The sequence below is a fragment of the Stegodyphus dumicola genome, chromosome 4 (genome assembly GCF_044657685.1).
Source record: "Stegodyphus dumicola isolate Sdum_Otavi_A_Nest chromosome 4, ASM4465768v1".
In the NCBI taxonomy this organism is placed as follows: Eukaryota; Metazoa; Arthropoda; class Arachnida; order Araneae; family Eresidae; genus Stegodyphus; species Stegodyphus dumicola.
The window spans coordinates 105,869,753-105,882,846 of NC_140771.1; the positions used below are offsets into that span (position 1 = coordinate 105,869,753).

At 30.5% G+C, this 13,094-nt stretch overlaps 1 protein-coding gene across 1 annotated transcript; it reads left to right on the plus strand.

Moving 5' to 3' along the window:
* The first annotated feature begins 1,086 nt into the window (after window positions 1-1,086).
* Window positions 1,087-12,776, plus strand: LOC118180478 (uncharacterized). The gene is made up of 2 exons (XM_085815306.1): window positions 1,087-1,666; window positions 12,031-12,776. The coding sequence occupies exons 1-2, from the start codon at window positions 1,268-1,270 to the stop codon at window positions 12,043-12,045; spliced, it is 414 nt and encodes a 137-aa protein (XP_085671432.1). The 5' UTR covers window positions 1,087-1,267; the 3' UTR covers window positions 12,046-12,776.
* Window positions 12,777-13,094: the final 318 nt, after the last annotated feature.

Genomic DNA, 13,094 nt, shown 5'->3' on the forward strand with positions numbered 1-13,094 from the left:
CCTATCGTTGACAATATTACCTATCGTAGCTTTAGATATCGAAAAGCCATGGCTTTCACAGCGCTGTTTAATAACTAGATACGAATAAATTTCTTCGGAGAGAGCACAAATGTCCGAAAACAAATTGTCAATTAGCAGACGATAATTTATTCTTTCAAAACTATACTTGCAGTTAAAAAGAATTTCCAAGCAGACGATTTCTTTTGGAATTTTTACTTCGTAATTTGAGCAGTTAATTCATTTGCCGTTTGAATGTTCTTATGTGGTAGTTATCAATCGAGTGGTTTTATCTGTGTGTTTTTGCCATATTTCTGCATATATTTCGTTAAATAAACAATCGCTATGGATTTATCTGTGATGCTGAGAGAGGTGAGTGAATGTACATGTAAATTTATTACTTTATTGAAAATGCAAGGGAAACGTGCCGTCATTGTCAAAAATACTTTTTATTTTCCTGAAAAGGGTAAGTGAAAATATTTTTTCTTTTTAAAATTGCTTATTTTTAATATTTTCTTATTTTCTTTCATTGTGAGAAATTAGATTTTTTAAATTTATTAATGAGTAGAATTCTAATACGAAAGTATAGAACGTGGTTTAGGAATTTAAGAAACATGGAAATGAATACTGTGTATGATGTTGATATTCAATAATAAATATTTTCCCTTTTTTATTAATATAAAGCTTAAAAATTTTTAGAAAATAATGAAGATTGTTTACTTACTAGTATGTAAGAGATAGTGTCGTTACGTAGCAATAAGGTAATTTTGTAAAGATGATAAAGTTAAAATGTTCCGCAATATGAAATTAAAATTAAAAAAAAATCTGTTTTTATTTGTATAAATACTAAAGCTTAAAAATATTCACCCTGTATGAGAGACTGCGACGTTGTTTACAGTTTTAATAACTGTTACAATTCACTTACCGTATTTAATAGTTTGAAATAGAAAAAATTTAGTATGCTTATTTCTACATCTGTAGAGAATACATTGTGACGTCACAATCTTAGTCCCACCCATTTATGAACGTCACATAGCTCCGCCTTCGCAACTTTGTTTATAGAACGTTTACTGGCGATTTTCAAAAAATCGCCGCTACTGAAAATCGCCAAGCAGTGGGCTAAAGCACATTTTCACCATACTCATAATCGGGGATTCTATGATTAAATATTTACAAGAATATTTTGTCTGCGAATTTACCTGATTACGAAGTTGATTTTCGTTGCTTTTCAGGAGCTAGGATTGAAAGGTTGACACGTGAGATTGCCTTTATGAACAACCATTTTCATTTAGTTTTTGTCCACGTTGGTACCAATAATTCAAATGACGATTTAGATGAAATTCATCGTAAATATGGTTGTCTATATAAGGGAATTGAACGATTAAACCCGAAGGTCATTCTGTTTTCAGGTGTTCTCCCACGATGCCCGGATTTATATCGAGATTGTAACACGTATCACCTACAAGAACTTAATAGGAAGATACTAAACATAAATTCAAGATTTCTCGCAACATACGAAGGTAAAGATGGGTTTTTCTTTTGCAGCTCTTTTGACTATTCTTGGAGTACTTGTTTATCCAGAGACGGTTTACACCTAAATCGGAGAGGTAATCAGCAGCTGGGGAAAATTTTTGTAAAAGATATCAGGATAAGTTTGACTGTTGCAGAGGTAAGTGCACCATTTTGTTCTACATCCCTTAGCAGTTTCCCAGCATTAACCAGTATTCCTTCTGTTCTGAGTACTCATTTGGGTAGTAATCTTGGTGCTTCTGTTTCCAAACCACTCTTTTCAGATGTTGTGAAACGTTCTTTAGTTTCCAGTGTTCGGGTTTGTAATTCTAGAGATTTTTTGTGCCATGTTTCTTCTTCTAAACCGCTTTATTCAGATGTTTTAAAGCATGATGCATGATTGTTTTACTAGCTTTGTTTTGAATACTAATCCCAGTATTCCGAGTTTATCAGATTTTCCACTTCTTGAATATTCACTTGGCACTAGTGTAAATTTTTTGGATCCACCTCCTAAGCCACTTTACTCAGATGTTTTAAAACACGGATTTTCTAGTATGATTTTGGATAGCAGTTCCAGTGTTTTGGATGTATTGGATTTTCCAGCTCTCGAATGTACTGTCCACACTATATCAGGTGTTTTAAATTCTACTGGATCTCAACTTCCTGATACTGCAGCTATTTCTGAACTTCCTGGAAATTCAGTGTCTAATTCTCAACCTGCAGGCTCTTCGGATTCCAATTCATCATCATCTCATCTTGGTATCAGTTTCAATTCTTGTACTTCCATGTCTAATTTTCCAGTTTTTAAGGGTTCATTTGTTTGCTCTGATTCAGATTTGCAGAAGGCTACTATATCTGTATCTAAATTTTCTTTTATGTCGTTAGTCACTTCTCAGCCTACTGGCTTTTGAGGCTCTGTTTCATCTACTCAGCTTGTCACCAATTCCAATACTTGACCATCAGTTGTTGGTTCTTGTGCAAATTTTAATTCTTACCATCCATATTTTCATTTTAACAAGTTTTCTATTCTTAAAAATTATTCAGAATGTTCTAACATTAAGTTTGGGGGTGCAAATGATTCTAATCAGGGTGAAAGTAATGTACAGAAATCTGAAAATGGGTATGTTGAAGAAAACTGCAAAGTTATTACCTCTGTTAACCCAAATATAAAGACTATAATTTGTCCATGTTGTAAGAAAGATTTCTCTTGTAAAGAAACTTTATCAAGACACAAACGTAACTGTAAAATTTTAAATAAGGATAATTTATGTACTACCATAAAGAATGATGAAATAGAAAATAAATATCCAAGAACGTGCGAGGTATGCATGAAATCATATGCTTCAAGACAGTCATTTTTTAATCATAAAAAAAGGTGTAAATCTGTGTCTTCTGAAATTGATTCAAAATCATATATTTGTGACAACTGTGAAATAGACTGTAAAACCCGCAGTAACCTTTTCATCATAAGAAGTTTTGCTGTTCTAAAAATAATTTAAATATTCGTAAACCGTGTGTTTTTCCTGATTGCAAGGCATCCTTCCAGTTTATTAGTGATCATAATAAACATTTGGCTGAATTTCACAATTCTGAGATGGATGTGAAGGAGCTTACATTTTCATCAATGGTGGAGTTTCAGCTGTGGTTAGAATGTCATTCTAAGGAAACATTCAGTTCTTTTAAGAAGTGTTCTGGAAGTAAACATAAAGTTAATAAAGCATACCATTATTATTGTTGTCACTTCACTGTAGCACAAAAAAAAACCAGTGCCAATTTCAAGTAGGAAAAATCTTAAAGGTTCTTTACCATTAGGCTTCAGATGTCCATCCAGAATTTTAGTTTCTGAGGAACAAGATCTTGCGACAGCTATTTTTTATTCAGGTCACAATCATGAGCTGTCGTTTGAAAATACCAAATTTCAACAGCTTAGTCATAATTGTCGTGATCAAATCAAAACTTATGCTCAGTTAGGTGTTTCTACCGATCAAATTCAAGAATTTATCTGAGATGGAAGTGGATCACGTGATAATAGAGAGAGCTTAAGTATTAAAGATAATTTTCTAACATGTAGGACTATAAATTACTATGTAAAGCATGTAATGATTTCTTCTCTTAGTGATGATTCACTTTCTGTTGCTGCCATAGTTGAGAAATTTAGGCAAGAATCGTATGACCCTATTCTTATTTACAAACCTCAAGGAAAACCAACATTGTATGGTCCGAAAGGCCTTGACACACTGTCTTTTGCACTAGGATTGCAGACAAAGGAGCAAAAAGAAATGATGATTAAAGGTTGTAGCAGGATTTTATGTATAGATTCTACTCACAAAACAAATCAGTATGATTTTTTTTTATTTGCTAAATTTAATTGTCCCAGATGAATTTGGTAGTGGTTACCCCGTAGCACATTTTATTTCAAATCAGTTGGATCAGGTTATTTCTTAGTATCAAATGTGTAATACCTGAGCTTAATATTAATTGTTTAATGACAGATGATGATAAAACTACACTTCCTGCATTTGAAAAATCATTTGGTCCAGGTATTAAACATATACTATGTAAATGGCATGTACATCGTGCATGGCAACGTAGTTTATTTCGAATGGTTTCAAGTCAAAAACTTAGGGATGAAATTTATTTTAATTTAGTTATATTGCTTGAAGAAACTAATTCTTCTTTATTTATTTCTATGATGGATAATTTCCTTCAAAAGTTTCGAGCTGTTGCACCATCGTTCGTAAATTATTTTGAGGAGTATTATTATCTGTGGTCAATGGCATGCAGAAACTTCCCTCATGCATTCACAGATACTAACATGTATTGCGAGTCATTTCACAATAAATTGAAAACTATACTTAAAACGTAAATTTAACAGACGCCTCGATAATTTAATTAATGTGCTTTTAAAAATTGAAGAAGATATTTACATGGCTTATAAGTATAAAGTTGAAATTAACTGTAAAGAGAGCATCTACCCGCCAACTTATAATAAATGACATGAATCTGGAATGAAAATACCTGATAGTGATGTAACAGAAACACATCCTTGTTTGTGGTCTATAAAATTACAGACACGTAAAAGTATTCAATATACAGTTAAGCGGTTGCATGAACTATGTTCAGAAACAGATCATTGTTATTCAAAGTGTATTAACCTCTCCTGTCTAAATCTGTGTCATCATTTATATAATTGTAATTGTCCAGACTTCAGCACACTATGTAAACACGTACATAAAATACACTCAATTACATGCAGGCAACCAAGTCCTTCTGTAATTGCAACAGATATCCTTAAAGAAGAAAACTCCTCCCCTCTAGAATTGATTAAAAAATCTAATGCTATTTCAGATACTGTTGTGTGTAACACTGAACCTAAAATTAACACTTGTAAGACTTTAATGTCTGAATTATTAGTTATGTTGCCGCATCCAACAATCCAAAAGATATTAATACCTAGTATAACAAAGAATTTAAAAGATATAGTTTCTAATTGTAAAGGTGCAATAAAATCAAACCATTTGAAAGATTTTTTTGATAAAATGCCATTTACTCAGATTGCTCCAAATTTAAAATTATCACGTCAAACTCTATTTCGTACAACATCTGTGAAAGGTATAAAACGTAAAATTCTAGATTATCGAGCTGGGGAAACACTTCTAACATTTCTCGATATAAAATCTCTTGATCCTTATATTTCAAATGAAGAAATTTTAGCCCTGAAGGCTGTAAATAATAATTTTCAGCTTGGCTGCCTTAGTGACAATATTATTGATGCTTTTTGTTTTTACTATTCTTCATAATACTTCTTCCATAGCTGTCAAATGTTACCATACACCATTTTTTCAGTCAGGTAATAAAACTCAAAATGTATGGAAAAAAGCTGATTTTGCATCTGTTGATTTCTTTTTTATTCCAGCTCTTATCAATAATAATCATTGGGTTTTACTTGTTGCAAAGATTAGAGATAGAATGTTTCAGTTTTATGATCCACTTGGTTTTAATGTCGTTCAAAATTCTGTGTATTCATTAATTCATTTGTGGCAAAGTATCCTTAATAATGTTTTAGATATATGTCATAATTGGTATTGTTCGTTTCCCAATCACGCTATTCAGAATGATGGCATGAGTTGTGGAGTATTCATTTGTTATTATGCCTATCAGATTAGCAGAAATTTAGATGTTAAACAGGCTTTCAATTCATATGAATTTGGGAAGTTTATTTTTACACAATTAGGTAGAGAGATTGTGAAAATATAGATGTTAAATATATAATTCATTTGTTTTAAATATTATTTAATTTTTGTTTTCTGACCTATTGATATAGCATTAAACTCACATAGGTAGTATTTTATCTTGTGTTTCCTGTGCCCTAAGCTTTTTTATATATTTTACTGTCGTAACTTGTAAATTCAAAGACTGCATTTAGTATGAATTTTCTTTTTTCTTGCTTTAAACCTTGAATTGAGTGTTTGTAAAATTTAATTCCGAAATGTATTTCCCGTATTAAATTGGTCTTGTCTTGTTATTTTTAGTAACACTTGATGGTACTTAGTTTCAAAATTGGCTGTTTAAAGCCTTGTAACATAGTTTTTATATAGGCCTTAAATTATCATTTTTCTTTCAACTAGCTGATATAATTTTCTTTGAATGTTCAGAATTGACGTTACCAAAAGAGCAGCTATGTAAAAATGTTAGTTTAGGGGAACCAGCATGGTAACGAGCTTGCACAGTACCTCTTGGGTGGCATGGAAACCTGTGTAATTTTATATTGTCTCAATGGATTTGAAAAAAAAAAATTTAAGTATTCTTTATAGTTAATGCTTAAGTTAGATTTTCACAATGTGTTATGTGTTAAAATACTGTTTTTATGCTTTTCTAGTACTATAACCTTTTAACAGTGACAGGAGGATAAAAGCACCAAAAATAAACCCACTGTGGTTATTGCCTATGCGACAAAAGTAAATTCTTCTAGCTATTGCCTATGATCTAAAGTGATACTTCGGTTCCTTTGCAAAGTAGTATAAACACAAAGTAAAGATCCAATTGTAATTCAAAAAGTAAAAACTCAAAATATATGAAATACTAATTAAGAAAGTTAGAAAATGGTGAAAGCTTAACTTGATTCAAAGTTAAAAGTTTATATGTATGTAGAATAAAGTTTAAGCTATCTCAAAACATATTAGAAAAAATACTACAAAAAATGTTAAAAAACAAAAACTACTACTAAAGCAGCGGTAAATGGGAAAATGCAAGGCGACGCTGCTTAGCTGTAGTTTTTTTGGGAGGGTAGTATTTTTTCTAATGTGTTTTGAGATAGCTTAAACTTTATTCTACATATTAACTTTTAAGTTTAAATCAAGTTAAGCTTTCTAATTTTCCTAACCATTATTTCATATATTTTATGTTTTTACTTTTTGAATTACAATTGAATCTTTACATTGTGTTTATACTACTTAGCAAAGGAACCAAAGTATCACTTTAGCTCATAGGCAATAGCTAGAAGAATTTACTTTTTAAATTTTATTTACATAAATATATTTAATGTACATGTAAAATTTCTTTTTCATACATTCTTAATGTTAAATTTTCATTTTTGTCTTATGAGAATATGTTTTTGTACACTTGTTTTTACAAAGTTTGCATTGTTTTTAAATAATCAAAGGCAGAAGTGTCATAAAGCAATTTTTTCAGGTAAGAAAATAAAACTTGCTCTTATAAGAATTATATATTCCGATTTGAAGATTGCATTTCAAGTTTGATAGAATGACCAGTTTCTGTTTTTTTATGAGCAATTTGAATAATTTTATTAAACAGCTTTTTAAATCTTGATTTTTACTGGAGAAAAAGACGAAACTCTTTCGCATCTATTAATTGTAAAAGTCAACTAATTTCTAGCCAGGACAATAATTACTTGGTTTGTTGATTGCACTTCGCTTTTAATTCCATTTTAAATATGTTAATGAGTAAATTCATTCCTTTTAATAGAATTCTATTTTTATTTTTCAAAGAAGAAAATGTATTCAATAATACCCCTGAGAAAATTCGTAATATCTCAATTTAATTTTTATTATTACTAATATTGGGAGAGTCAGCGGTGGTCCTAAACTGACTGAGTAGTCTTAATTTTTCACTTGTCAGATATACTTTCTTTACTCATTAGCAGATGTTATTTTGTTGACATTTTTAAATTAAGATAAGTTGTTAATCAAATCTATTATTTATAGCTATATATCAGAAGTGCATATACTAGTTTCAAATTTTTTTTTTTTTTTTAAATGAACCATTAAAACCCAGCAGGTAATCGAATATATGTTTATCAGTAGCTATCTGTAGAGTGAAACAGTAACTGCGTGTGAAGCTAAAACACAACTTTTAAATGTTTTAATTTTAATAAAATACAATAAGGTATTCGTATTTGCATAGAGTTGGGGATTATCATCAAGATAAAAAATTTGGCAATTAGGGCATTAATGTTTTAGAGCTTAGGATAAAAATGCAGATTTAAAATAGTTAATTTTCATGGTGTTCCAAATGGAGGAAATGTAGATTGTATTTATAAAACTACCTTTTAATACATTTTTGAATTGCCACAAGAAGGCATGCAGCTTCTCTTAAAAGATCACAAGATAAACTATTTCGTATTTCAAAATTTCACAAAGGACATTATATGACCTCTAATGCAAAAGGATATTGTCTGATTTTAACTTAGCAAGAAAGGAAGGTAAGAAAACAGTTATAAAGCAATTCAAGAAAGGGCTAGCTTACCAAAAATTTTAGTTCAAGGAATTCGACTTTCAAAAATGATGACTCTTAGTTTGTAATAAGTACTATTTTCACAATAAAAACTTCTTAATATTCAGTTAATTGATTAAAAAAAAAAGCATACGACTGCTGTCACAAACATCCTGAGGGTAGTTGACCCTATCAGTTTTACCTGTGGCTAAGTGAATAAAACAGCTCTAAACTTTTATCACTTAACAAAGGTTTGAATGCTGGCAAAGAGGCTAGTTTCACGCTGCTTTTATAGCTTTGCTCATACTGTGTATGTAAATATGAGCCAGTCTTTATGAAGTCCTCCATGCTGTGACGAATTCAGAAGGCAAGAGGTAGTGTAAATAAATTTATTGGGGTTCTTTTTAGGCTATATGCAAAAATAAATAAACTCACTGCAGGGTGAGGGGGGGAGAACTATAACAACCAGACATTGTGAATAAAGTTTCCATTTAGCACTGATTGTAGATAAAAGCTCCTGTTTCAAAATAATTCAAGATGAGGCTGTTTAGAATTAATCGTCTCTCCAAGTCAGTGGTTCCCGGACTGAGTTGGATACTGTCTGGTAAGGTAACGCGAGCCCGGCTACCTCACTGTAAACTCTTGGCAGAGATACTAATGCGTAGTACTAACTACGCAGAGCGAAATAAAATTTGTGCATGGCCAAGCTGGAAAAACCAAGATAATGTTTCTCTTTTCACTTACTGTAACTCACTCTCACTCCTTCTCTAAAACTGTGTTCCGTGATTTTGTTCCATTTGTCCTGGGCATGTTGAAAAAATATTGAGGATCCTCATTTGTTTGTAATTTTAAAAGTGCTTCTTGACTGGCAAGAGGACCTTGATTAAAAACCGGATATAATGAAGACACCTGGGGACTCAAACCAGGTGGTCTGAGACAACGCACCTATAAACTGATGAAAGGGAACAGAACAATGTCTCCCTTCGGACAACTATAAGAGGAACAAAAACTTGAGTTTGTTTTGTGGCTGCTGGTCACTTTCTTTCTGAGAATTCGTTAAGAAATGCTCTGTCCATGGGAACTTTCAAAGCCGCCATTCTTTTTCTCAGAATGTTGTGGTGGTCGATACAATAGCTTAAGCCGTTGCAATGCCCTGTTCTGTTAATCAATTAAACATTAACTTTTGCAAAGTTCGAACATAGAATTTTTTTAAACAGATCAGTGCATATTTTGCTGATTGGAGATTTTCCTCTCTGGGAGCTATAGAAAAAGTTATTTTTTTAATCAAAATCCTCAATGTCTTGGAGTCAGTCTTCATCTTATTTTGAAAAATTCCATAAGTGGAAGAATGTATACATAGGGTATGAAGAAATATGCTCTGTGTAAGTAAACTGAAAGCATTTTCCCAAATAACTTTAAAATAAGAATCACAAAAAAAAAAAAAAAAAAAAAAAAACACTTCTTGAAGTGTTACATAGCAATAGGTAATAAAGAAGAAATATTAAGAATTATTTACTTCCAGGCATTCTTCCTTTCAAAATAAATCTGAGCATGTAACTTAAGTGAAGATTGAAATATCAAAAAATTCAGTACATAAATGAAATAAAATTTGTATATTCAGTAAGCATCAGGGATGTAATTTTTAAGCTCTCTCTTTTATGTAGGCAACAAAAAAAAAAAAAAAATCTATCCCTAACTAAAGGAATATGTGAAAATAATTAAATTTCAATGAAATGGTAAAATTTGGTTTAACTGCAGTAATTAAGTTTGTATGATTTTATTGCTATTTTATTTGCACATTTACTAAAAATTTGTATATTCAGTAAGCGTCAGGGATGCAATTTTTAAGATTTCTCTTTTATCTATCCCTAACTAAAGGAATATGTGAAAATGATGATAAAATTTCAATGAAATTGTAAAAATCAGTTTAACTGCAGTAATTAAGTTTATGATTTTATTGCTATTTCATTAGCACATTTACTACTATAATAATACATATTTTGACTCTCGTATATATTACATAGTAAGAGATGGACTATGAAATGCTTGGGATATGCAAATTCTTGATAAATAAAATTTCCAGATAATAATATATAAAATGCAATTGGCAAAAAGTCCTGTTAATGGAGAAAGAAATTTCAGGTCTAATACTATAAAAACTGTCTTCTTATTTGTTATCAGCTTCTAATCAAAAGCCTACAATTAATTATGTAACGTTTAAAAAAAACTTCACACATAAATTTGTATGTATTTGCTATGCTTTTGGCATATGAAATTAAAATATCTTCTTATTAAATGTCATCATGAAAATTAAAGGAGATGTTGCCAAATTTGCACCATTCATTCCAGTGGGAGCTTAAAGAAAATGGCCAATTTTTATTTAATATCATGATTCAAGTTAAGGATATAGCATATCAAAAACTTAAATTTTGTATGATAATTTTGCACTTTGTATCACCATTGTTCATTCATTTTTTCCCAGTTTAATGTCATAAATTATAATTAATCCGATGCTAAAGTCTTTCATTAAATTTTGCTTGTTTTCACCTTTTTCAGAACTTAATTATTTTGTTTTTTATATGTTGAAGAATCTTCCATTTTTGCAGTCAAGTTCTGGCAAAGATTTTCAGTCAGTAGATAGATAATTAATCAAAATAGATACAATATTAATTTCCTGTCACACTAAAAGATGTTTAGAAATTGTTACCTATAGCCTATTCAACTTGAGGACCAATTTAATGAAAAATCTGTTAGTAAAACAGGTGAAAACAATTTCTGATAGAACACCTGTGTTCAAGTGCACTTCCAAATTCCACTCTATGCAGTGACCTTGGTCCTTTTTGCTCACCACAAGAAATCTATGTTCCCCTCTAGTAGTAACAAAGGACTTCTAATGGGAACTGAACTATGTAACTTCCCACAACTGGTGAGAAGAATCAGAGCTAACAATAAGGACTATTATAGTTACTGTTAGCCTTGGGTGAGGCCTATTCTCTGGAGGAATTCTTAGAACAGTATGATGGATATAACAGTGGGGAAGAGGGAATGTAAGAAAGGTGTGTAAATGTAAATCTGTTCACAATTTAGAAGTTATCAGCAGGGTTTCTGGAGGCCTGTCCCTGCTTTATATGTCACTTAAATTTTCTGAAATTAAAAATTTTCCAGTTAGTTGATAGTCCAGCTTTTACTGTATTTTAACATTTAAATGTTATGGATATATAATACTGCTGTATTTAATAATTATTTAAGTAAATTATATTCATAAGTGTTGTCACTGGCTGCTATCCACATAGGTATTTGTTGCACGGGCAAGTATCACAATGGGATTTGTCCAGTGGTCTTTTATCCGGGAACCTATTTTAACTTGTTCTGGAATTTTCAAATATATTTTAGGAAATGACTGAAAAGAATTAAGCATAATTTCCTGCTTTTTGTATGAAAACCAGATTTCTATTTTTCGGTAACTTATTGGGAATTTCTTCTTGTATGAGTGGTTTCATAAAGGCTGATTACATACAAAATATACAGATGATTGATGAATTAGATATTAATGAAGTTTTTAATTTGGTTTCATAAAGGCTGATTACATACAAAATATACAGATGATTGATGAATTAGATATTAATGAAGTTTTTAATGTAACAGGATATTTAATCTTGATTGTGCTGTTATTAAGGATTTAAATTTTGTGTAACATTAAAAGTGAAATTATAAATTTAAGTTTTATTGTCTTTATGTAACATATTTTTTTATGCTTTAAAACACTTTTTTGTTGAAATAATTTTTTTTTAGTTGCATGGTAGCTGAATGATCTCTTATATGGATGGATGCCATGCCAGTATAAGAAGAGATTAAGTCCCAATGGCAATTGTTTTTGTGATTGACTGTGCAATATATTTGTAAAGCTTTCAGAAAATAATGCTTTTAGGACATATAAAAATATGTTCCCCATATAGAATTTAAAGAACATCTGGTAAAGTTACATTTGAATTCTTGTTAATTGTTAAAAAAGCAGATGGTATATTTCACAGAAGATGGATGATATGTTTCACTTGTTTTTATTCCAGATTTCTGTTATTTTCAAATATTGCAACTATAAATATTCCTCAGATTTAAGAAATGTGGCCAGCACATCTCTAACCATTTTGAGACGTGGAATTGACAGAATAATAACGAGCTTTATGTGAACTATCAGTATCTAGTTGATCATTTATAAATGAAATCTAATTAATTTGTTAACTTTATGGCTCAGTCTTAATTATAAACACTAGTCATTTTTTAGTATTCATTCCTCCCATCAAATATAAAAAAAAAATAATGATACATGAAGTCATCCTGTGGTCATATATGGTTTCGGATTCACAAATCAATGACTTAATCATATTTTTTTAAATCTTTAGAATTCTCAATATAGTGTCAACTATGTCAGTCCATTTCTTTGTGTAGTTGCTAAATTGTATCCTTAAAAATAACACATAACAGTAACATTTGGTGGAAGCATTTTTATTGGAAAAGTGAAATAAATATGAAATTATGGACTAAGGCTAATACATTTAATTGCTTCATAATGAATTTATTCTCATAGCTTTTAGCACAATTCCAAAATACATTTAACGCTTGTAAATATAATATGTTGTTCTCAATCACGTACCTATTTTAAATACCAAATTTCAGAAGTTTCTCTTGTCTTTTTACAAAAGCTTGTTCCAAGTGTTAAAAGTATCACTTCCAGTGTATATTAAGAAAAATCTAGTTGTTCCCATTGATATAAAAGTCTTAAATACCAAAACTGGAAAGTAAGAAGATGCAGATTTGATATAGTATGGAGAAAAACTGTAAAATTAAAAAAGATATGA

Coding starts and splice junctions, on each gene's coding strand:
- LOC118180478 (XM_085815306.1), top strand. CDS start 1,268: ATGAACAACCATTTTCATTTAGTTTTTGTCCACGTTGGTACCAATAAT.